Below are 26354 nucleotides of genomic sequence, written 5' to 3'. Positions count from 1 at the left end.
AAAATGCAGAACAATACACAGCGCTTCTGGAGGTTTTTGACTTCCTAACACAGCCTACATACGCAGTATGTTATGGTCATGTGATCTAGCCTTCTAGTAATCAAGTGCAAGTTGGTGTGGCCACAAGCCCTACACTAAGCTCTTAAAATGAAGGTCAAAGCAATCGGTTTGTATTGAAATGATGTGCATGGAATTTTTTGTGTGACAATCATGTGTTCATTATGAAGACAGTCCTGTATAAATCGCTGTGATTTATACAGTGTTCACCTACAGACGTCCTATGGAAACATTATTATATGGACATACAGTATGCCCGGAAAACCTATACCACCTGAATAGTACGGGTGCTCCAGTTTCCTCCCCAAGTTCAAAGACATGCGTTGTAAGCTGATTGGCATCTCTAAATTGTCTGTAGTGTGTGAGAGGGTGTGCGATTGCGCCCTCTGATGGGTCGGCACCCTGTCCGGGGTGTTCCCCGCCTTGTGCCCCGAGTCCCATGGGAAAGGCTCCAGGCTCCCTGTGACCCTGTGTAGGATAAGCAGTATGGAAAATGGATGGATGTTATTTTATTGAGTAACTATGGTGGAAATAGAGTGTCATTTTGCACCACTGAACACAGATTTGCAGATATTCCGTTTTACATGAACGCATAATTAGGTGGACCAGCCGCTAGAGAGAGAGAGATGGAGAGAGGGAGGAGGAGAAGAGAGAGAGAGAGAGAGAGAGAGAGAGGAGGAAGAGAAGAGAGAGAGAGAGAGGAGGAGGAGAAGAGAGAGAGAGAGGGAGGAGGAGAAGAGAGAGAGAGAGGAGGAGGAGAGAGAGAGAGAGGAGGAGGAGAAGAGAGAGTGAGAGAAGAGAGAGAGAGGAGGAAGAGGAGAGAGAGGGAGGAGGAGAAGATAGATAGAGAGAGAGAGGAGGAGGAGGAGAGAGAGCGAGAGAGAGAGAGAGCCGTGGCTCATTGAAAGCTGGAGCGTTTCCATCTCGGCTATTTTTTGCCTCTCCTCTCCTGCTCCCACCTAACCGAGCGATGAATTACACCGCACACACTCACCGCTTCGTGCCGGCTTCTTCTTCTCCCATCGCGGGCTAACAGTCTCCGGAATCTCCTTCTCATCCTCCTCCTCCTCCTCCGGAGCGTCCTTGTCCTTCTCCTGTCGTCTCTTAACTTTGAGCAGTATCTGAGCAACACCCACGGCGCCGGGCTCACAGACAATGTCTTGAGGGAAAGCGAGGCGGTGAAGATGACAGTAAGTAACACAGCTTCATGTGAGCTCTGTATATATGTGAGCTAACACTGGCTTAGTGTGACTTTCGCCTGTTTGGGAGGAAGACATGACAGCGAGTCGGCTGTACTGAGCGGGTTATAGGTTAAACAGCCGAGCTCGTGTCTTCTAAAAACAGGCGTGGAAGGGTGCTTTACGCGTACTCTCAAACCGCAGACCCTACTACTGCCCTAAATATCCTACATTATAATACTGAGCCCTGCTACTGACACGGACACGGAATAGTGTTTAGTAGTAGGCGATGTGCTTTTATTTTCTTGTGTGTTTGTGTGTGTGGAAGTTTTTGTCGCTGTCACCGGGATCTCTGGTTTCTCGCAGTACTTTTTATGGAACATGACATCATTTGGGTGTGTGTGTGTGTGTGTGTGTGTGCGCGCGCGCTCGATTCGTTGCCGATCGCTTCCTAATTTCAGCAACGTATTAATCAGTGCATTTCTATAGTAACGCACACTGCATGCATACAATCGGTGATGCCATTAGCTGCGCGTGCCTGTATGTGTGTGTGTGCGCGCGCGCTTGCGTGTTCTCTAATTGTTATTCGAGTGCATTTTGCATCTAACGTTAGGGTTAGTCTCGATCAGCTGTTCGTCAGTGAGCGAGGTTTTCCGGATCTGACGTGTGTGTGTGTGTGTGTGTGGCGCTAAATGAGCCAGCTTAATCTGAAACGACAATCCAGAGTGGGTCCCACCGGATCCCCGCCCAAATTGCTATGTATATATATATATTTTTTCCTTCTTTCTTTCTTTCTGTAAACCGCTTTAAATAAGACGCTTGCCATACGAAATTAAGAAACTTGGTGCGCACGATAACATTGCACATGGTGATTAATACTACACAAAGCCTTCAGGCACAGCGCGAAAGCCGGTGTTGTGTTCTTATCTCACCAGCTCACGCGCACAAGCCGCCGTTGCCCATTTAAGAGGCAGCGCGAGCGCGCGTTTAACGAGGAATCCCGCGTTTGTTTGTTTTTTTAAATTCTCTCCAGCTTTCTGCACCTCGGTCCTTTTGGATCCTTTCTCCATGCATGCGAGTAGGGTATAGATTTACTGAGGTAGTGCAATGCACGGACATGCTAAATGCAATGCACTGGTCACACGCGCTAATAAATCAGGGCAAAATGGAAGCCAATAAAATGGAGTTATTTCAGTAACCCAGTGCTAGGTCAGTATATAGCAAAGCACGTGCTAGGTTGCTTTAATTAACCAAAGACTGGCTCATTTTGACCCAAGTCATTTATACTCCTGTTCCTAGGTCACTTAGTATATTCATGATTAGTCATGATCCACATGAAAGATTTGAATTTATTTTATATTCACTATTACTGTGTATTATGCTGCAGTATTGAAGCTACTTTTACAGTAAATACAGATTAACAAATACGCATTTCATATAGATTTTATTTATTTGATTATTTCTTTCAAATGTATTTCATTCTTACACTGTATTATACATTTAAGCAGAGTACCCCAAATTAACTACCATGTTTAGGTGACTATATCAAATAAACACTACATTAGACAAATCAGTGCAACAACATGCATAATGCATAAACTACTCAGCAAGACGATGTATTTCTCTCAGTGTTGGCTGGACTTGTTCAGTCATAAAGACATTTCACTGCTCGTGCTAGGGGTGTCATTAGTTTTACTTCATGATGGGAAATCCGCCCTTCCCCCCTACATGTGATTTACACTTGTAGAAACGCAATATGACACCAGAGCCTAGAGATGTGAATCACAGCCAGGGAAAACATGTTCGAAAGGCAGGGTGGATAACTGATTACGTAGACATCCCTTCTGTTCAGTGATACTTGTCCCAACTAACTCGTCCTAGTGGGGTTTCCCATTTAACCCCTTTCCAGATGAATTACAGTTAAATTCCAGTGTGGAAGCGTATGTGATTCATTAAGTTAGCATGAATTGCATAGGAGTAATAGATTTCTGAAATATGTGAGAAGTGTGATCGCTCGCATGTGGCCACGTGTCCTGCTAATGTGTTTATTAATGAATCGATATGAATGCAGTGTGTATTTAACCTGAGTCAGGGCTGCCAGGTATAGGTGTGTGTGTGTGTGTGTGTGGCAAAAGCAGCCCAAAAGCTAACCCAGTAGCAAAAATATCAAAATTTGCTCTCCAAAAGCCTCTGCATTGCTGTTGTTGGTCATATGTTTGTTTATATATATATATATAATATATATATATATATAAAAACAAACACATGTAATTTCCATAAGTACTGTAGTTATGAGCAGTGTCTTACTAATGTAGCTAGTTCATGACACTGCTGAAAGGTTTGGGGTTTATGTTTGGCATTTCCCTGTTACTGTGTGGTTTTTGAGACAGCTTGTTGTAGAGTTTGACTGGGCAGAGCATTTTACAGCAGGTTAGCCCCACCCATCCATTTTACAGCAGGTTAGCCCCGCCCATCCATTTTACAGCAGTATGCCCCGCCCATTCACTTTACAGCAGGTTAGCCTCACCCTTTTACTTTACAGCAGGTTAGCCCCATCTATTCACTGTACAGCAGGTTAGCCTCACCCTTTTACTTTACAGCAGGTTAGCCCCACCCTTTTACTTTACAGCAGGTTAGCCCCATCTATTCACTGTACAGCAGGTTAGCCTCACCCTTTTACTTTACAGCAGGTTAGCCCCATCCATTCACTTTACAGCAGGTTAGCCCCTCCCATTCACTTTACAGCAGGTTAGCCTCACCCTGTTACTTTACGGCAGGTTAGCCTCACCCTTTTTCTTTATGGCAGGTCAGCCCCACCCATTCACTTTACAGTGAGTCAGCCCTGCTTTTTAGCTTTACAGTAAGTTAGCTCAGCCCATTCAAGTTATAGCAGGATAGACCCACTCAGTCACTTTACAGCAGCTTAACCCTGCTCATTAGAATTAGTAACTATTGGGGAAAATACATTTTCACACAGGCCCAGTTGGTATCGAATAACTTTTTTTGCTTCAATAAATAACATTATCATTTAAAAATGATATTTTGTGTTTACTCAGGTTGCCTTTGTTTTATCTTAGATTTGTTTTAATTTCTGAAACAATTTAGTACAGCAAAAACACAGCTAAAGTTAAATGAAAAGCACAATACAACTAGACTACGTACCATTCCATTGGATCAGCCTTTCAGCTACGTGCTTAAATTGAATAGATAACTCTGTGTGTATAATGGCCTACTGTGTGGTTTCTTTTCAACTCAGTGTGATTCCTAAAATCATGCTGCTAAAATCATACAGCTGTAGTTGTACCCTGTTTCTCAAATATAAAATATATTCAGCATGAACCTGTTTCTGAAGCCTCCAATTTAGGGGTTTATTCAGCAAGTCCTTCAGATTAGGATTACTTGTCTAGGAAGATAGGATGAGACAAAAAGATAAAAGCGGCCATCTTTATCAAACTCAGGCAGTTAAGACGCATCATTGCAGTAGATGGAGACTAATGTGATCTCAATGTGAATCAATACTGAAGTGAAGGTGAATAATCAGTAGAATTTGAACAGATCAATAGATCACAATAAGGAAGTGTACGTACATGAAAGGTAAGAGCCCTGCATGCCGTTACACTGTATCTTGCAGAAACTAGATTGGTCTAAAAAGTGAACACTGAGTTATTATTTATATATATTTTTTACTGTATTGTTTGTAAGAGTTATGTTCTCTTCACAAAATAACATTTTAGTAGCATTAAACGACTGTCATGTCACAAATAGAAATAGGTTTTATACCTTGCAATCATGCCTGCCAAACCTGAGGTTCACACAGTCTAATTAACACCTACTGTACAGTGTTGAATTAACTCTTACTGTGTTGAAGTTCCAGACAGTATAGTGTAAAATAGAAGGGTACGTCAACCCAAAATGAATTACGCAAAAGATTAACATATTCTTTTAGCACAAGTAATTTAATATTACACAAATATACTACGTCAACCTAGAAACTTTTCACAGTCAACTCATGGATCACACCCCTTCTACAGGCTGAAACGTCCACCTCGATTCATGATGAAATAGGGGATTTTGGTTTTCTAGTACAGTATGTATCAGTGGGTGGTGACCTTTCAACTGTTGACGCCCCCAAACACAGAACACAGCTCTGTGACATAAATACGGCAACGTCTCAGAGTCCGGAGTATCACACATCACTCATTATGGACCATTTGAACGAATATATGAATGAACCATTCACGATATGTATTTCTCTCACCCACGCCTCTCAATTCATCACAAACTGCATCCCGCCTGCACAAACACACACACACACACACACACACTTGGTACCAGCTGCTTACTTGTACCAGACTGAACTAATATATTAAAGGTTCAGCAATGTTTAAATGAGATTTTAAAAATACGCATATAGTAATATATCTTAATTTGTTGATTAGACTGATTGGAAAAAAGCCCCGGTGGGTGTGGCTTAATATTCTAATGAACAAACATGATCGACGGTGCAGATGTGGAGGCAAGATTATTTAATGTGATACATGTAACAACACCCAGTTGTACAGTTATTAAACTACGCATCGATTGGTTACTTTTGGCCCAAAGTCTGACTAATATTAACTCTGGACAAAAGCCCATTTCTTAATTATTTCTATTAAACCATTTTAATGGAAGCAGTGTGCAGTCTGTGGGTTTCAGAGTTTCCTTATGCCTGAGTGGAAAATTGTATTAGTGCTGCAGATGCTGAACTGGATTCAACATTTGCTGACATACGGCATACAGAGCATCTTTGGTCAGATGGCGTTCTTAATCGAGAGAGAAGAAAAGACTATAGAAAATACATAAAGAACTAAAACAGGATACACTGTGAAAATCTGAAGGTTATAGCTTTACAACCCAGTGCATTTTTAATTGGTCCCCAGTCACTTCCAGGTCCTATTGGTATGGACGACTCTAAGTGTTCAATGGTCAATATGTTTGGAAAGTGCTTGGGAATACGTTGGCTTGTTGGTAATACAAAGCAGTAAAGCCAACGAGGTCATGGCAAGTTTGGTCGAAACGTGTAAACTTGACAGACGTTCTCATTAGCTGCGTAATCAATCACTGCGTGATGAACAGCGATCTACATCACGGTGTCAAGGTTAGTCAAGGCTGGAGTGCTGTTTTGTTTTCTTAATCAGTAGCTATTTTACTTGGAGCATAATAACCTGTTAATAATTTGACTTACAGCTCAATCTCGCATGTATCTCACAAGCGTGAGACCATTAAGGCAGAAGAAAATGAGATTTCATTCTGATGGGAAGAGGTAAATGATTTGATTTATAAATCAAAAAGATAAAGGAATCACTTGAAATGAACAGTATTAGCTTAGTCGTTAGCACGTTCGTCTTATACCTCCAGGGTCGGGGGTTTGATTCTCACCGTGGCCCTGTGTGTGCGGAGTTTGCATGTTCTCCCTGTACTGCGGGGGTTTCCCCTCAGTCTAAAGACATGCATGGTAGGCTGATTGGCGTGTCCAAAGTGTCCGTAGTGTATGAATGGGTGTGTGAATGTGTATGTGATTGTGCCCTGCAATGGATTGGAACCCTGTCCAGGGTGTACCCCGCCTTGTGCCCCATGCCCCCTGGGATAGGCTCCAGGTTTCCCCGTGACCCTGAAGGAAGGATAAGCGGTATAGAAGATGGATGGATGGATGGAAACTGCAGTAATGTAAGCTGCTAGTTACGTTCTAACAAGCTTGTCATAGTTACGGTAATGATGATGTAAAGTGTCACACCTGTCCTTATTTGCACCTAGATATGGTTCAGATTGCATGTAACATGCATGCGAATGAGTTTTTAATACATTCAGAAATATTTGAGGGTATGTCGTTTGAACTGAGGAACTTTCACACCTTTTACTCCATTTGTAGACTCAAAATCAGAGTGAAGTTGTGAAGATATTAGGTTTGTCTGGTATTTTAGCATATAAAAAGGGGATGCAGGGCTGAAATCATGCTCATAAATGTCATTTAAACCTTTAACAAGTGTGTAAGAATCATGGACACAGTGCTAAATAAATGACTACATAATAATATCAATAAATTTGTAAGATTTTGCTAATCACATCCAGCATTTATTTTCTGTCAGGCAGTTTAGCGTGGTTTTTTTTGTGTGGATTTTTTTGCTTGTTTTTTTGTTATGTTTTTGTTTTTTTGGTCAGTTTAACGGTTTGTCTCTCCAAAAAATGCTACGTGTAACCCAAATTACACACCATGGTTGGTTCACTTCCTGCAGTCAGGTTGATTCAAGGTCGTATCACTTTCTCACTGCAATGGAACCATGCTAAAGTTCACGTGGAACCAGACCACCGTTCTCAGACAGGTCGTTTTGATCTCCTTCCAAGTGCGACTGCTGTGTTCTCACCTGCCCAAAAGAATCACACAGAGCGCGAAAACGCACCAGGGTTTGATTCAAACGAACTAAACACTACATATGTGAGAAACTCTGAGGGAGGATGTTCAGTGGCTATCCTACTGTTGTCTCTAAAAAAAAAAACAACAAAAAAAAAACTCCAGTTTTAGTGGCTGTATTGAAACTGTTAGGTTCTTTGTTTAGTACTGTATCTATTTTCACACTTGGTTGTACTTAAACATGCAATTACATGCCTGCACACTGCAATTTTCAGCTCTGAAAATAAACTGGCACTGGTGAAAAGGATGTCTTTACAAAAACGCCCAGTAATGGCAGCTTATAAATGAGCCTCATAAGCAGTTGGCTTGGGTCAAACGTCAAACTTCTGATAATTCCAGAGAGTAATCCTATTTGCTCATATATCTGTATGGAGGGCTTAAAACTAACTGACTGAGAAGATTTCCTGAATTTCAAGCCCTAATTGGTTTAATTGAAGTCTAATTGAGCAAGCAGAATGAATGATATTTGGCCTACTCAATAGAAGAGGATGCCAGAGTCAGTGTGTCATCAATTAGGAGTTATTTATTAAGAGTTGTGCAGACGCACACGGTCTATCTGTCCATGGAGACATGAACACAGACACAAAACAGAGAGAATAGCACATACAGGAAGGAAGGCCCTCTGTGGCAGGAAGCTTCTCATTGTGTTTGAACTGCAGCACTGAGGTCACTAATCTAAGTGCGTGCACACTTCCTAAAATCCCCCTCTTCTCTACTGGGTTTCCTCCCGTCTTCCAAAATATCGCTTTTGTTTTTACCCTGATTTTTACATTTCTTATCTGTTATGTGACTGGATTTTGTGTGTATTATTCAGTAGTGCAACCTGTAAATATATCCAGCGTGGACATCAAATACTTCCAATAAATCGCTTTTATTGAGTTAATCAAATTAATCTGACCTATTTTGAAACAAATATATTTGGTTCATCCTTTAGAATCCATTGCCATTATAAATTTATGTCATCACTTGCTTGCACACCTTGCTGTGACTCGTTAGCTTGGTTAGCTAAAACTCTTAGTTAGCTAGCTAACACCAACAACTAGAGATGAGTATTTGTATTCCGGTCAATACTCACCAGAAATGCTAGTTCCCTGGTGGTCTAGCGGCTAAGGATCCCAAGCTATCACCACCGTTGGTTAATTCCCGGGTAGGAAACCAACCCAGCCAGTGGGGGTTGCACTCAGTGCCGGTCCCAAGCCTGGATAAAATGGGAGGGTTGCGTCAGGAAGGGCATCCGGTGTAAAACCTGTGCCAAATCAAACATGCGGATCAATGATCCGCTGTGGAAACGGGAGCAGACGAAAGGACAACTCATCTGAAATTCTAGACTGAGATCAAATCAGAATGATTATATATATTGTACCAAAAAGTGCTTTTTTTTAAAAAAAAAAAAAGTGGGATCGATACATCGTTAACAAAAAACATGTGAGTGATTTGATGGGAATCCTGTCTTTCATGTTTTGGAAAAAAAATGTGGCATGTAATATGGAAGATAAACTCTTGAAACTAACTCCTGTTTACTACTTGTGTCTTTCTCAGGACTACCGGGAGGACGGTATGGACTTGGCGAGTGACGCTTCAAGCCGCTCGGGCTCCGAGTCCAACTCGAACTCCAACAAGGTGACCCCATGCTCGGAATGCAAGTCCTCTCCGAGCCTGGAGCTGGCCGCCCTGGATGACTACGATGAGGAGGACGAGGAATTCCAGCAGTACAAGAAGCGTGTCATCGAGGACTGGGAAAACGAATACGATGCTGACAACCAGAATGGCCAAGACAGAACCTTGCGGAAGGCAGTAAACGGCCGCAGCCTGGCCGAGGAGCTCCAAGAGGTCAAGAGTTCACCAGCCACTGCGTCTGAGGAACTCAAGCAGAACGGCAACCTGATCCTGCCCAGGAAACCCCAGGCCAAGGCCATTGCCAAGACCCCTGGTGCAGGCGGAGGTGGTGGTGGAGGGGGACTGGGAGTTGGAGGTATGGGCTTGGAGGGGTGTTATCGCCTCGGGGGTTACAGAGAGGACAGTGTGGTGGAGGAGGAGAGTCAGCTTCCCACCATGGACTGGGCAGCGCTTGAGAGGCACCTGGCTGGATTGCAGTTCAGGGAGCAGCAGGAGAACCACAACAGGAACCTGGGAAGGACCAACTCCATGAACGTGAGTCCAGGGCTTTGTCTTATTGTGCAATAGTAGGGGTGTGCAGACCTAAAAATTAGTTCTAGTTTGACAGCCAACTGAACCAGAGCATGGGGCCTTTTAATTCCACCTCTTTTGGAAATCAGCTGTTGTAAGCAAAATTAATGTTATTTATTTGAAAGAAACTCAAATGTATCCCTTGATACATTTGCACAACAAACATCTGTGACATCTTTGCTTTATTATGATTGCCAGCAGCTTAGCTAAATAGCTAATGCTACCTGCTGCAGGGGTTTATTGGAAGGTGGTCAGTGGTGGAAGCCATAGCGAGTTTCAGTTACAAACTTTTCAGGAAGCAGATGTTTTAAGGTATTAGTCGCAAAGACGGTCTTGCAGTTGGTGTAAAGTTGGTGGTTACATCCATTTGGTAGCAGTTAGAGAGAGAATTTAACACACACACACACACACACACACACACACACACATATGCAGACCTAGTAGCAGAGATACAGATGGTGATGTCTTCTCATACACCTCTCTGGAGCTGTTTGCGTATCTGTGTGTGTGTGTGTGTGTGTGTGTGTGTTGCCAGCTCATATTACAGTTAAGCTGATACTTTGTCATATGCCATTTATCACTGGTGGAACATGGTGTCACTCTTGAAACAATCCAGCAGCGGGACATATTCGAGAGCTTCGATAGCACAGGGGACAACGGACAATGGCATGTACTTTAATCCAGACAATTAACATGTGTGACTGTGAGCTCAGAGAGATAGAGACAGGCCAAAGGGAATGAGATAAGGAAAGAGAGAGAGAGCAATTGAGAGACTGGTGGCTGATGGTGGCAGCTGGTGTTCTCAGTAGTTATTTATAGAAACGATTAAATATAAAACAGTTGTTTTGGCGCTGTAAGAAACTGGAAGTCAGTACAAATTCCAGTGACATAACACCCCCCCCAGCAGGGGTTTCTCTGCAGCCGCCCATGTGATGTCTTGAAAACTGAGTTTGAGCAGGTCATGCCACATGCGACTCAGTAGAGGGCGCTGTTGTAGTAATAAAGAAGCTTCTTGCGCTGATACTGATGCGGTGAAGGCAGCTGACCTCCAATCTGAGTCATGACTGGCTTTATAAAGATGACCAATCATCATGATTTCTGTTCTTTCACCTTGTGGTCTGGTCACTCATTTATTTGCAGTTGATTTTTTTGCTTGTTTGTTTTTTTTTGTTTTACAAAATTTGGTTACAGCATCTATAGGAACTGTAATGTTTAGTTTAAAATGTTGTTTTCGTCCTGATTATTAGCTCGCTTTTATTAGAAGTGTGTGTGTGTGTGTGTGTGAGAGAGAGAGAGAGAGAGAGACAGAGAGCGAGTGTGAATGTGAGTGTACATGTCTGGGTGTAATAGGAGATGCACGGAGTGTGACCATTTTTTAACACCTTAAAATCATATTTAACACCTTTCGCCAATAGTATTTGGCGAAGCTGTATAATAGGTCATTTTGATCTCATTTTGTAAACTCCCAAGACCCCTCAGCGTGTCAAGACATCCTCGCTCTCAAAACCGCATATCTTTTTTTTTTTCTATTAGTTTGACTGCAGTTGCTGAATAATTCATAGTCCTTGCTGAATAATCCACTTTGAGATGAATAACTGAATAATATGCAGAGAGTGTACTGTATGAGGTTAAAAGCAAGTAATAATACGATTTCAGATGCTTTATGTTTTGTATAGTTCTTGGGGTTTACTGAAACTCTTTACCTGCAAAATATCGCACGCATTAGATTCATTTCATTCCACAGCCTGCGTTATGTGCTGTCGGACTTCGTCCTGCACTGGTTCCGGTATAATGATGAGTGCCTGACCAAAAGAAATGGGGGAAAAAAACTTGAGAAAGTGTCCACTTCTTTTGAATGCGGAAAAAGCTTCTTGATGAGATATGGATGATAAAGATGGCAGAGTCACTGTCTGTGAACAGTGTGGCCATTTACAAGCTTCATTTACATATCAATCTATTTGAATCTGGCACATCTGTAAAGCATGCTCACTGAGGTGAATGGGACTTCCACATCTGTAAAGCATGCTCAGTGAGGTGAATGGGACTGCCTGCCGGTGTGGGTGTGGACCTTTCGCATGCAAACGTACTAAGCCAGTGGACAATAGCCACTAGCTCCAGCTTTGTGTGTGTGTGTGTATGCATGTGTCATTATCTGCCTGAGAGAATGTGAGGTATGCAGGGGGGAGGAAAGATGGTCTCCTTCATTCAGTCTGTGTGGCTGAAAGGGGAATCTGTGTAAACTGTGCAGTTGTAACTGTCTCACACACTTAACATACTTGTTTAGGTGTTTAGCAATCAGGAAATGAACATACATTGCTCTACAGGGGCAAATGGTTTGCAGTGACAAATTAGATTGATTAGAACTAAGACTATATTACTACTAGGTCCATTTTTTTTTCTCCATGGTATTCAGTAAGAAATAAAACGAGGTGTGCTGTTGTAGGACAATAATCAACGATGGGCTTATGTAATGTGGACAACTATTAAAAGATCTCCTCTTATACCACAGTGTTTATGCACAGTGAATCATCAATTCTTTTATTTATTAGTAAACGCATCATAATGTCTATATTTTCTATTTAAATGTAGTGTTTTACATTTAACGTTCGTTCTTGTTATTACTCGTGTTAATGTAGCAAGAAACCATCATAGCTATTCTCTCACCAGCCTCTCTTTTGTCCCCTCTCTTAAAGTTCCATCCATCCATTTTCTGTACCGCTTATCCAACACAGGGGATCCTGGAGCCTATCCCAGGGGACTCGGGGCACAAGACTCCCTGGACGGGGTGCCAACACATCGCAGGGCACAATCACACATTCACACACTACGGACAATTTGGAAATGCCAATCAGCCTACAACGCATGTCTTTGGACTGGGGGAGGAAACCGGAGTACCGGAGGAAACCCCTGCAGCACTGGGAGAACATGCACACTCTGCACAGACAGGGCAGAGGCGGGAATTGAACCCGCAAACCCGGGGTTAGAGGCTAATGTGTTAACCGCTAAAATTAATATACATACAGTGTGTATATACATACAATGCAGTGTGACTCTAATGCAGTGGGCATGAGAATCGTTTCACACCAGTAAAGGAGTCGCTCTTACCAGTGAAGCATCGCACCTTCCCTGAAGATAAATGATGCTCAGCTCATTCTATACACTGTGTGCCTCCTTTTAATACTGAGAAGTGTGCTGCTTTTAGGTTAAGGATGACACGGAGTGGGTGAAGCGAGGCAGAAGCCATTTCCTTCAGTCTCTCATGTATTTTTTAAAGCTGCCTCCATTTACTTTAAGGACTGGATTCAGCTATATACTTTAATGTTTAAAGCAAAAACAGTTCTGTCCCTCTGAGCCATCTATTATTATTAACTTAATAACCATAGATAGCTTTTAATAACATCACAAACTACACTCTTAGGAAGGAACAGGTTGCATCTGGCATTAGATTCTTAATATTTTTCATCTGAGGAACCTTTAAGGGTTCTGTGTAGGACTCTGCTACAGAGGGTTTCCCCAGAAGAGCAAATGAATGAAGAAGCTTTCATGGTCATAAATTAGTTATTTTTTTCCTCCTATGTTTTGTAGAACCACATCAGGAAGGGAAGTCAAAGAACCCTTAAGAAACCTTTTTCCTAAAAGTGTATCAGTATCCATTATACTCTTGGGGGAAAAGAGTTTTGCCATCTTGTAAGTGTTCATTAGGTAGTAGAGCTGTAACAATGCGTTGTGATGCAAAAATGTGACAAGGTGCGTCATGGAAATCAGCATCGTATTAATTATGCATCGAAAACAATTGCACTGTTTGAACACCGGAGGTCCCAGTCTGCACAACCCATAGAGTTGAAATATATAGAGAGCACGCCGGTCACGTGATTGCATTTGTTCTTGGAGAGCGGCATTACCAGGAATCATTTGCACTTGCGAAGTGACCCATAGCCCCAGAATACAATGATGGACACACATGAGTTATATGGTTACACAACCACATTATAACAGTTAAAAAAAAAAGCTCTTCAGTTGATTTCACATGACATCAGCCTGCGCACTGCTGCAATCTGCAAGGGCTAAGTAATTTTTGAGAAATTCCCATTAAGGTTGTGATCATCATTAGGAACAGGAAAACCAATCAAAATCTCAGCGCCTCTGTTTGTTGGAGATCCTGTTCTCAAAAATCCTCTTCTCACCTCCTACAGCTTCCAGAAAGACTTATCTCTTTATAATTGTAGCGAGAAGTGAGAGCGGAAACTCAGACATAGCGTCTTTTTATTCTGCGGGTGTCTGGTGTGAGGTCAGCAGGCTAGTACAGAGAGCCTTCATATTGTGATGAATATTTCAGCCTCCTCCAGAGAAGGCACGGGTGACACAGGGCATGCTGTCTGAATAGATTTAATGGATGAGGCAGATTCAACATGGCAGACTCGGCAGACTGAAGAACAACGCGAGAGCTAGAGTGAACAAAATTCTGGTTACATTCTAAAAAAAATTATTTAGAGTGAGAGAGAGAGTCTGATAAAACTTATCTTGCTCTCCATAGTACATGTACACGTTCTATGGCTTAAGTAGGAAGAGTCAGGACGTCAAAAACGTTTTTGCTTGTGTTGTATGTCATGAAATGGTAGTAGGGATAAAGTGAAGCGAATGGACTTCATTACTATCAGTGATTTTATGCTAATATTTATTATAGCCTTATTGAGTTTATTGCTATGCTAGCAAATTAAACTCGGTGTAGCATGGGAATGTGCTAGCTAATTGAATACTAGGACAGCAAGGGAGGCATTTAGCTTAGCTAGCTAAAAATGTAGCTAACCGGGTTCATGAAATTGCCACGTGAACATCTTGACACTGGAATGTGGAATGTGATAGTGTGTGCTAGCACTCAGTGGAAGGTAACGGACAGTGTGTAACGTGTCAGTGTGTTTTCTATTGCTCAGCAGATTTCATATCCTCACACACAGCAACCAAGGGGTTTAAAAAGTAAATCCATTGAGACAGATGGAAAAAACACTGCCTTAACTTTCTCTTAGACTTCATTATGCTATAGTATTTATTTATATAGTGTAATGTATGCACATATTGTATTTACAACATTGTTTTATCTGTATGTCCTGTATATACTACACACACTGTATGTTATACATAGACTGCAAAAAAGCAGCAAATATTTCAGTCTTTACGTAGACTGTTCATTTGTTTGACTTTCATGCTCATATTACAGTCTTACTGATTCTGATTAGACAATGAGTGTATTGTTCTATGTATTTTATTTAGTAAGTGGAGCGTAGAAGCTGTAAGCAGACCTGCGCACAGGTCCCGTTCTCTGCAGTCTGTAACACAAGAGACCATTGATGTTTGTGCGAGGATCGATAGTCACTGGTCAGTGCTGTGCTGCAGCTCTGGACTCGCAGGTTGGAGAAGAAACACTCCTGCTGCCACATCGAGCCCATTAGCAGCTCCAGCAAGCGTGAAATATCCCACGCACTTCCGGAAGGTTCTCATTAGGACAGCTAGTCGGACAGACCACCTGCTGAACCACCTGCTCCAGAGCAGGCAGATCGAGGCTAATAACGTAGAGAAGTGTATGATTTGTGATCAGATGCATGGGGATATTGATGACGATGATGAAGATACTGATGAAGATGCTGCACTGCAACTGTTAACATTTGAAACATCCGACTAGTGTAGCAACTTTGACTTTTGATCTTCACAGACGGCACGTTAAAGGAGCCATTTGTAAACGCCGCCTTTCAAGTAAAAGGGCCAGAAATAAGCCGGAAAAATGTCAACAGTGGACTGAAATGAAGGAATTAGAGAGAACCCATGCATGGCAATATTATCAATCAGTTTTTCTATGGTACATTTAAATGTATCTGAACGCTACTGGGTACAGACATCATCTTTAACCCCTTAAACTCCCAGGACCCACCTTACTATCATAACTACATATTTTTCCTATTAGTTGCACTGTAGTTACAGATTAATTCACAATTACTCATAGATACTGAGAAATCTGAATGGGATGAATAACTAAGTCACTGGCTATGAGATCTGGCTGGTTGTAAATATGGACAAATAGTACCAAGTTTCCGCTGAGATGGTCCTGTTCACCAGGCGCTCCTGGAGAGCCAGGAAGCTGCACAGTTTGCTAATAAGCCAGCGTTTTACATTTGGAAGAGAGCACTGAGGATCTGCCGCTATTGGAGACATGTATAGTGGCTTTGTGTTATAGGATGGGAAGGCTTTAACGCCATGTATAGTGTGTTGTGTGTGTTGCAGTGTAAAGCCCAACAGGAAGGCACACAGACATAATGTAAAGCCTGAAATGGAACAATAATGGTATCATTTATTAGTCACACTTCTGTGCATGCATTGTTTTGAACTAGAGCCATTTAATGAAGTTTTAGACGGTGCAATTAGGAGTGTGTGTGTGTGTTTGTGTGTGTCTGAGCTACATGAAACACATACATTGGTGTATACACATGCTATATATACACTTTGGACCTGAACTTGTGTATTTTAAACATGACACAAAAGTAAAAGATTCTCAAAATGCATGGATCCAAGCACATAAAGTATTATGTTAGATAAAAATGTTTAGCAAATATATTTAATATTGCTCCTCTTATTTAAAAGAAAATAATGTGCTATTTTTTATGGCGCTTAACACATCTCAAGATGTTTTTGTTTTTTACACACTTGTGTCTCGTAGCCGGAGGTTTTGGAGTTCGAATCCCGTCCCTGCCTTGCGTGCACGGAGTTTGCACGTTCTCCGCATGCTTTGCGGGTTTCCTCCAGGTACTTCGGTTTCCTCCTCCACTCCAAAGACATGCGCTGTAGACTGATTGGCATTTCCAAAATATCTGTAGTGTGCGATTGTGCCCTGGGATGGATTGGCACCCCACGGGGGCCCCTGCCTCGTGCTTCGAGTTCCCTGGGATAGGCTCTATAAGTGGTACGGAAAACGGATGGATGGATGGATGAATGTCTCATAGCATCAGCGGAAAGGAGCGAGACAAGAATTAGAAAGAGAGGCAAACAAGTAAAGAGAGAAAAACAGCAAAGAGATGAAGAGATATAAATAGAGAGAGTTATGGCACAAAAGAGAAAGACAGAGCAAAAGTGAGCCAAATCTGTGTGTGTGTGTGTGTGAGAGTGCCCAGAATATACAGTACACTGCTCTGCATATCCCACTCTGACTCCCACCACAATGCCACGTCAGGGAGTGAGAGTAAGGGAGAAAGGGAGAAAAAGACAGGGAGGGATGTGAAAAGGAAAGAGGTGGGAGAAAATGGCATAGTGGAATTGCAGACAAAACAAACATGAGCAACAGATTTCCTTATAGAGCTGAGGTAAAGAGACTAAACACTAAGCCACACGGACTGGAAGGACAGCTTCAGAAACGAACAGTGAATAAAGGAGAGGTTATAGATAAAGAATGATCCCTTGAGGCTAGGTTTAAAAATATTGTTGCTGCATTTATTCTAAATACTAGAATTAATACCTAATGTGTGTTCTCTTTAAGACAAAAAAAAAAAGGCGAGTCTCAGGCCACAACCATGAATATGATTCTTTCAAGTCAGACCTGAACTGTTTGAAATATGAACGAATATAGCAGAGTAAAACGAAAAGCTTGGACAAGGGACTGTATTTGTCAAACTAATTAATGAAATGTGGAGTGATGTGTAACAGAGCCACAGAACAGAGCAGTAGAGAATCAAAGCTTTCTGAACTTCACATGAATGCAACAGTTTATCATTTTAAGTGTCCTCTGCTATATTCAAGGTGAATTGCAATCGCGATGAAAACAATGGGAATTCTTCTCCTTTCCCCCAGTCGACCCCAACCCTCTGTTGAAACTATCTGTCCTTTGTGTTGGGGGCTGGGGGTTCGAATCCCACCACCACCCTGTGTGCGCTGAGTTTACATGTTCTCCCCATGCTTCGGGGGTTTCCTCTGGGTACTCCGGTTTCCTCCTCCAGTCCAAAGACATGCGCTGTAGGCTGATTGGCATCTCTAAATTGTCCATAGTCTGTGAATGTCCATAATCTGTGAATCTGCCTTGTGCCCCGAGTTCCCTGGGATATGCTCCAGGCTCCCTGCTACCCTGCGTAGGGTAAGTGGTTCAGATAATGGGTGGATGGAAACCTCTGTAAATTGCCATCTGTTGCATGGCAGTGTTGTGAATCAGTATTTTCTAAAGTTGCTAAAGGTCTAGAAACACCTTTTAAACACAGTGCACATTGTTTTACAGTTAAAACAACAAATATCACGTAGCACAGCAAATACTGTTGGTTAAATTAGCAGATTAGCATCAGGGAGCAAGGAACACTGTTCAACATGTCTTGTTTATTGTACCGTAAGAATAAAACAGCTGGCGTTTTCATATTTTGAAACCCTTCGTGTGTGAACTCCTCGCCGTGGTTTTCAAAGTCAAGCATGGCCATGGGGTTTGCAGCCATTTTGCTACAGTGGTGAAAAACATAACCCACACAAATAGAAGTTTATTTGTTAATTGGTGAGTTTTATATTTATTAGCCTGTTCGACTTTAATTCAAACCTCAGTAATAAATAGGCTTCTGTTAGCTGAAAGTTCAGGAATAATCATTAAAAAAGGAAGCTCCATTACATAGACAGAATATTAGTGTGCACATCTTAATAACGAGCCTAATATTTAAATAGTTCATCAAATAAATCGGTACTGAAATTAGTGAAGCAAGGGTTTTCCACTATTTTTGGGCACGTATGAAGAAAATAGAAAAATCAAGGAAACGAGAAGGAGCAAGAATAGAAAGTACTTTGTGAGGGAATGCTGGCATGGCACGATATAGAGAGAGAGAGAGAGAGAGAGAGAGAGAGAGGGGGGTATGCCGTGGTGGTGTTGGAGAAATGGTACAGGGTGGAACTCTTTCCTAGGGTCTATAAAAACAAAAGCTCAGCTTAAGCACACATACAGACTGATCCAGGATCAGTGTTATAAGCCTGCAGCTGTTTCCAGCCATATAAAGACACAAAGCTAATCTGACTCCAGATCAGTTTTACATCACAGCAATATTTAAAGGTGTGCCTGCAGTGCGGTTCAACCCTGAAAGCCTCAGAGCTGACTGCTCTCATTCTACACGAGTGTGTGTGTGTGTGTGTGTGTGTGTGTGTGTGTGTGTGTGAGAGCATGAGCATGCCCTCGCACGCTCCACACCACACACACACACACACAGAGGCATGTGTACTGAGCACTCTGCATTCAACTCTGTGATTCACTGCTCATAGTCTCACCTGTAGTTTAGGAGCCCTATGGGCTCGTGAGTGGTGAGTGTGTGGAATCTGGACTCGAGTTCTTCGATCAGTTCATGAGTGGAATCTGGATTTCAGTTTGAATGAGTGCTCATGTCAGATCAGCGGTGGACTCCAAGGAGCAAGTGGGGAACCTAACACAGGTACAGGAATGAGGTCATCTCAGAAACACACAACACACAACACACTTTTCAGACCAGCAGCACTGCTTCACCTGTAGATTCCAGCACGATCATTTTGCTTTTGATTCTGGGAAAAATCTAGTCAGTTTATATCCAGGGACATTTCGATTTATCACGCAGCATCTATTATCATACATTTCTCTCTCCTTCTCGAATCAGACATCATTTATTCAGTGGGCACCTAGTGTTAGGGTTGGCAGTTAATTACGTACTAAATTAGATTTTTGTAAGCATGTAAAATCAGAATTGGAACAAAATGACGCATACTAATATTTAGTACTAACACAACAAAAACACACTTTGTCTTTGACCCATACTTGCAGTATAGACACACTGATTACATACACCAATCTAGTAACTAATCACTAGCCACTTTTTAACTAATATTTGAAATAATAATAAATGCTTTTATAAAGTTTCTTTTTGTTGGGTTCACTTGTATTTTCTGAGCTCTGGCTGTAACACAGAGCAGTTTTTTTTTTTCTTTTTTTGTTTTCTTTTTTTTTTTTCTTTTTTAAACAAAGTCCAGGTGCTTGTTCATGAGCGTGGAAGATCCTAAACATGTGTTGCCTTTTGTGAGTGAATACTTCAGAGTAGGCGTGAATAGTATTCAAATTCACCATCACAAGTATCAGACTATTTGATTAAGAAAGTATTTGAAAGCAGGACCTTTCCAAGTCTCTTAACTTATCACAACACTAGAGACAGTTTTCTCGTCGTTAAAGATTTTCTATATGATGGTGTACATTTTCACACCCTGCATTTAAAGGGAATCTTAATGACAGAGTAGAGCGTACATGCTTATTTAGGCTTGGCAGACACTGTATGTGTTCGGAAGTGTGTGTGTGTGTGTGTGTGTGTTTTAATGCTTCATGTAGTTGCATCATGTCTGAGAGTGTGACGAATGCAGAAAAGATCACCTGGGCGTTTAGGTGGCAGGCCATGGTATCAAAGTACACCTCGTGTGTTATATGGAGCAATCTTTGACTCGCACACATAGGAACAACCTGCTGTTATCAAAATGTAAATGCATCTTGTGTTTAAAACTGTAAGGAAAAGAAAATAATGATTGTTCTCATCAATACTATCTTATGTGTGTCTATACATTACTTCCTAGATCAATATAATGTCTGTTGTTGCTCCGCAATGCTTGCCAGGTCTTACCAAAGCTCCACCCAATACCAAGACTTTGTTGATTGGAAGCTTTCCAATCATGAACAGTAAAATGGAAGATCTCATTACAAGTTATTGACATGCATATACTATTTCAGATGATTGCTCAGTGTAGATGTCATTGATCTCTTTTCTGGGAATCCAGATTTACTGGCCAAGTCCTCATATTTGTACAAAGAATTTTCTTAGGTTTGGTTAGGTTTGGTGCGTACATAATGGGACAAGACAATGTATATGTACAATGTGAGTACTACACTGCAGTAAACAGGCAGTACAATACACGGTTCTGACGAAATATACTTCCTCTAAAGTGTGCAAATGCGCACGTAGTGATGGAGGGACGTACAAAATGTGCTCAGCATGCAAACATCCAAGACCTCGACGCGTTAGACAATGTTCACGGTGTACTCAGGTACGTATCAGAAAGTCCAGATGTAGGGTAGCCTGCCATCTCTCAGTATATAACTGCTGAAAAGTCCTTCATCAGGACAGCAAGTGGCACAGCTGGCCCTGAGAGAGACAGTACGTCCCGTGTTGGTGATGCCATGAAGGTGAGTGGTGTGTGTCAGAGACGCGCACGCAGAAGTATAAATCGGCCTTTAGGAACACATTAGAAAAACACACCCTGCAGCGACATGTTTCATCTGGTGTGCAAACTTTGAATCACCTCGACTCACTGTCAAAGCGAGTCATCAAACACACACCGAAACACACACATGCCTCAACCAGAAAGCATATTGCTTCACTCAGTGATAAGATTCATTTTGAATTATTAATAAGTTTAGCAGTAATACACACACACACATGCACAAAACCATAGTTGTTTAAATACCGTTTTGCACATTGATTTACACTGTAAAATTATTCAATTCAATTTTATTTGTTTAAAAAAAATCCAGTAGATCTCTAATGATCATGTGTATGTTTACATGGACAACAATAATCCGATATTGACCCGATTAAGACGATACTCTGATTAAGAAACTAGCATGTAAACAGCAATTTTTTATAACCTTAATCCGATTAAAGTCATACTTGAAGTACACACAAATGGAATTAAGACATGTGGAGTATTCCTGTTTTAGTCGCATTATCGAGGTGTATTACAGACATGTACACACCTTAATCACACTATTAACCTCGCGTGAGAGTTTTCACCGCATTTTTTGACAGGACACGTACACACACGGCAGTGCTCAAGCGTTTTACGGAAAACGAGAGCACGGCTGCGTCCCAAACCGCGTACTTACCTACTACGGTATATAGTAGGTGAAATACATGTATCTCGGCTACTATACAGTAGTTAAGTACGCGGTTTGGGACACAGCCCACGGCTTCAGTCGTCTCTTAGCACGTACAGCATGACAAATAATTAACTGCACTTGAAGCTTTCGTAAAATTAAAAATGAAGCACCCAAAACTGTATACGGTTCCATAACGAAGACCAACTGTATGTTAATACGTGAAATTCTGGAGGGAACGTCAGACGGCGTGGCGCGGGGACGTAATGACGTGTGACGTTAATCGATCTATGTTCTATAACATGTAAAATGGGAACATGAAAGGAGTATTCTAAAAGCAACTCGTAAACACCTTAATCACAATATTGTCTTATTCAGAATAAGGTCAATAATTAGATTATCGCTGTCCATGTAAACGTAGTCAATGGTGACGAAAAACTCACTGAGACTCAAAAGGGAATCCATCTTCTTCCGGGTGACATAGATGGCAGGATTATAAATCATTACAGTTTACAGGTGTAGAAGAGTAAAGACAAACAGCACTAAGTGTGTAGAAAGGATGTTGTGCCCAGAATAGTGTTTATGATTCCAGCAGCAGTCCTTGGGGTTAGGTTATGTTCAACTTTATTGTCATTGTCAGAGTACAGAGACAATGAAATACAGTTAGCATCCAATCAGTAGTGCAAGTAAGTTAAATGAAGTAAATAAGGTTATGATGCAATAAGTTAAGATAACAGTGTACAGTTAAAGGTAAACAGAATGGTGAACACCAGTAATGCAAATGGCAATTGAGTTAAAGGAAATAAATATGAATTATGGTGCAATAAGTTGACTTAAACAGTATGCAGGTAGAGGTAAACAGTATGATACATGCAGTGGATTACAGTAAATGCAGGTGTGCAAATAGCAATAATGTGCAAATGATTATCTGAAATAAATAATTATTGTAATTTACAGAAAATTGCAGTAAAGTGCAAGGACTTGCAAATAATTAGAAATAATAGCAGTAATATTCAATACCGAATGGTGTCTAATGCTAATATTTAGTTATTAATAATAATACTTTTTTTTTTTTTTTTTTTTTTAAAGCACCTTTCACGACACCCAAGGTTACTTCACAAATACAACATGCAAATACAATTCACAAAACACTAAAACACAATATTAAATATATACAATTATACATATGCATATATATACGAGGGATGTCACGATACCAAAAATGTAGTAGTCTGTACCGATACCACCAAAAGTACACGATACTCGATACCAAAGTCGATACCACGGTGTGGTATGAAAATAAAATTAAAAACTCTCCTGGAGGACATCCTCCTCTGGCTGATACTGGCAAAAAGAGGGGGGGGGGGGGTATTTTAATTATAAACACTGTCTGACAATGACCAATAAAACAGTGGAGGCTACAAGTGCTAAGGGGCTCTCCTAAACACACACACACACACCCCTTATACTCTGAATACAAGCATTAGTTTAAATTCACTGATATGGTGGCAGGCCAAAAAGATTTATTAAAAGCATGAACCTGTGAATAATTATTAGTGACATTAGGCTACATTTAGCTGACAGGACACGGGCTGAATGGCGATGCATGGTGGCCCATTCAGAGGTAGTTTAGAACATATGACTTCACCGTGATCTGAGGCGCAAGGTGAGCTTTCTTCGGTCTCCTCAGAAAATACAGGTGTTGAGGTTCCAGGAAAGGTCACCGGAGATGTGGACACCCAGAAACTTGAAGCTAGAGATCTACTCTACCTCAGTCCCATTAAGTACCTTAGGTCCAAATCTACAGTATTATCAGAGATTATACACTAAAGCAAGGGTAAGACTCATTATAAAGGCATGAGTTCCAACTTTACACAGAATTAATGTGTCATACAATGAGGCAAGATCTACAAGTCTGAGTCCACTACCCAGAGTTGTTTGGGCTTACTCAAGCATCAAATGATGTGCCTACGTTAAAAGATTTCGTCAAATTCAAATGAATTGTGGCAATCTGGTCAAAATCTCTAGCTTCAGTCATCAAAACTAAATGCATTTGTTTGTAAAAGGGCGAAATGTAATGTCTAAGATAGTTATCAGAGGATGAGTTCAAATCCCAGGACTGCCAGAGAACTTTGGATAAAAGCATCCATTACTTTCATTACCATTACTTCCTGTTGGCACAAAACCTCAGCAGGTACCAAAAAACCACACAGCTGAATGCTTACGTACTGGAAAAAAAGCCCAGTTCCAGTTTTCAGGGTTTGAGAGGTTTTAGTGATTTGTGCAGTGGATAAAAAAAAATCCCTGTGTTGATTTTCACTTCACAGCCATTCAATAGTGACACCTATTACCCCAGCCTTAAGCTGTCTGACCTTTTGACCCTGTGCTAAGCCTTCTGATTGGCTTCCAGTGTCAGGTTAGAAAAGCCCTCCAAGTCTAATTCGCCAGTTCCTGCAGTTGTTATGCTTCTCCAGTCCCAGTGTGGCTAGCAATCAGTAGGAGACACGTTTCTACCCCCTCTTTAAATAAACACTCTGTAAGAGGGAATGGAGAAAAGAGGAGAGGGGGGGAGGGAGGGAGGGAGGAAATTGGGTTTCATGACAGAGTTATAAAGCAGGTTAAAGCCCACCGTCACCGGGAATAGAGAACGAGGGAAGGACAGAAAATCATTCAAATAATGCATTATTTTGTCCTGCCAGAACAAATTGAGGTAGTTTTGACACTGAGGCGGTGTGTGTGTGTTTAGCAGGGCGAACAGTGAGCCCCAGGCTCCTGTTTGGGTGGAACCACTGTGCTGAATAGCAGGGTCTGTGCATAAGGTCTGTGCCTAAGACACACACACGAATACACACTTGTGTGTGTGTGTGTGTGTGTGTGTGTGTGTGTGTGTGGGAGAGATAGAGAGAAGATGTGTGGGGGGGGAGAGAGAGAAGGTGTGTGTGTGCGTGTGTATGGGAGAGAGAGAGAAGCTGTGTGTGTGAGAGAGAGGAGGTGTGGGTGTGTATGTGTGTGAGAGAGAGAGCGAGAGAGAGAGAAGGTGTGTGTGTGTAAGAGAGAAGGTGTGGGTGTGTGTGGGGGGGTGTGAGAGAGAGAAGGTGTGTGTGTAAGAGAGAAGGTGTGGGGGTGTGTGTGGGGGTGTGAGAGAGAGAGAGGAGGTGTGTGTGTGTATGAGAGAGAAGAGGTGTGGGGGTGGGGGTGTGTGAGAGAGAGAGAAGGGGTGTGTGTGTGTGTGTGTGTGTGTGTGAATGGAAGGAGTTGTCTCATTGACATGAGGAATGTAAATATGGTGTGTAAGTGTATGTGGGTTTAGAGGAGAGAGAACAGAGGCGTCTGCTGCAGCCGTGTTTCCACTCATTAAAATATACGTCTGTGATCAGAGAGAGAGAGAGAGAGAGAGAGAGAGAGAGATCCTGCTGTCATACAAGTGCAAAGCTGGACATGTCTCTACTACATTACTACCTCTCTCTCTCTCTCTCACACACACACACTCTCTACTTGGCAGAGGTCCAGCTCCTGCCAAGATCTTCATCTGTCTCCTTCACAATGTTTACTGAAGAAAGAACATGTAACCCTTAATTATTGTATGGGTGTGTGTGTGTGTGTGTGTGTGTGTGTGTGTATGTATGTATGTATGTATGTATGTATGTATGTATGTGGGTGCATGCGTACGCACGCAAGTGGGTGTGTGTCTGTTCTCATCTCTCCTTGTCTCTTCCATTGAGTTTTCTTCTCTTTACTACTCTACTGTTACCTTCTCCTCTCCTCACAGTAACAGTAAATTGTCACAGTAGTACCTTTTCTCTGAGAGTCTTATACAGCGTGACGTGAACCCTCACAGGCCCGATGCTGGACAGCCTGTGTCCTGTGTTTATGTTTACTATCTGCGTCGTGTCAATCAACATCACGCCAGTTCTTGGCTTTAATTCCAGTAGTGGATTGGATCAGAAAATTTGTCAAATCAAATCAAACTGGATGTTGTGTTCTAGTGTTTAAGGACAGAATGGATCTTGATACTGATACACAGTCTTGGATCGATGTTTCCCTACGTCCTTTCTCTGTTCACACTGAAGCTGATGTCAGTTCTCTAAATGTCAGCGTTCTAAAAGCGGACCCGCTCCTGCTGAGCGAGAGAGAGAGAGAGACACAGAGAGAGAGAGAGAGAGACAGACAGAGAGTGTAAGTAAAGAGTAAAGAGGTGAGACAATAATAAGGAGACCATGTACTATGATAACGACATTAAACTTCATTGTGTGAGTCTGTGTGTGTAATATCACTACATTGATAAAGTCTCTACTTAATATCTTCTTTTCTCTTCTGCTTTACTTTAACAGACTGTAAGTGAAAAAATCTGCATTTTAAAATCCAAGACATTGGACAACACTAAAAGTGTGTTAAAGCAAGTGCACGAATTGCAATATACCGACCAGATACAGTCTCTGTATGCGCTCCTGTATGCTCTGTGTTCAATTATTCAAAAGTGGTATTTTGTTATTAGTCAATTCTTAAGTCACTGATCTACAGTTTAATGATTATCTCTTTTTAATATGAAGTTGTATTGAACAGTTTCAGGATGTGTATCTCAGTCTCTGTGCTTTATTGGGAC

General features: G+C 41.6%; 1 protein-coding gene across 2 annotated transcripts in view; it reads left to right on the top strand.

Moving 5' to 3' along the window:
* Window positions 1-923: 923 nt before the first annotated feature.
* schip1 (schwannomin interacting protein 1) overlaps window positions 924-26354 on the top strand; it is a 68121-nt gene continuing 42690 nt past the window's right edge. Inside the window, exons 1-2 of one of the 2 annotated variants that reach the window (XM_053651717.1) lie at window positions 924-1247; window positions 9223-9834. In XM_053651717.1, coding sequence (XP_053507692.1) covers window positions 1242-1247; window positions 9223-9834 — 618 coding nt within the window. In that variant the 5' untranslated portion in view covers window positions 924-1241. Of the gene's footprint in view, window positions 1248-9222; window positions 9835-19074; window positions 19299-26354 lie in introns of those variants that run through there. The other variant, XM_053651719.1, reaches the window with a different exon arrangement.

This window comes from Ictalurus furcatus, chromosome 20 (assembly GCF_023375685.1).
Source record: "Ictalurus furcatus strain D&B chromosome 20, Billie_1.0, whole genome shotgun sequence".
In the NCBI taxonomy this organism is placed as follows: domain Eukaryota; kingdom Metazoa; phylum Chordata; class Actinopteri; order Siluriformes; family Ictaluridae; genus Ictalurus; species Ictalurus furcatus.
This window is presented reverse-complemented; position numbering and strand designations above follow the sequence as displayed.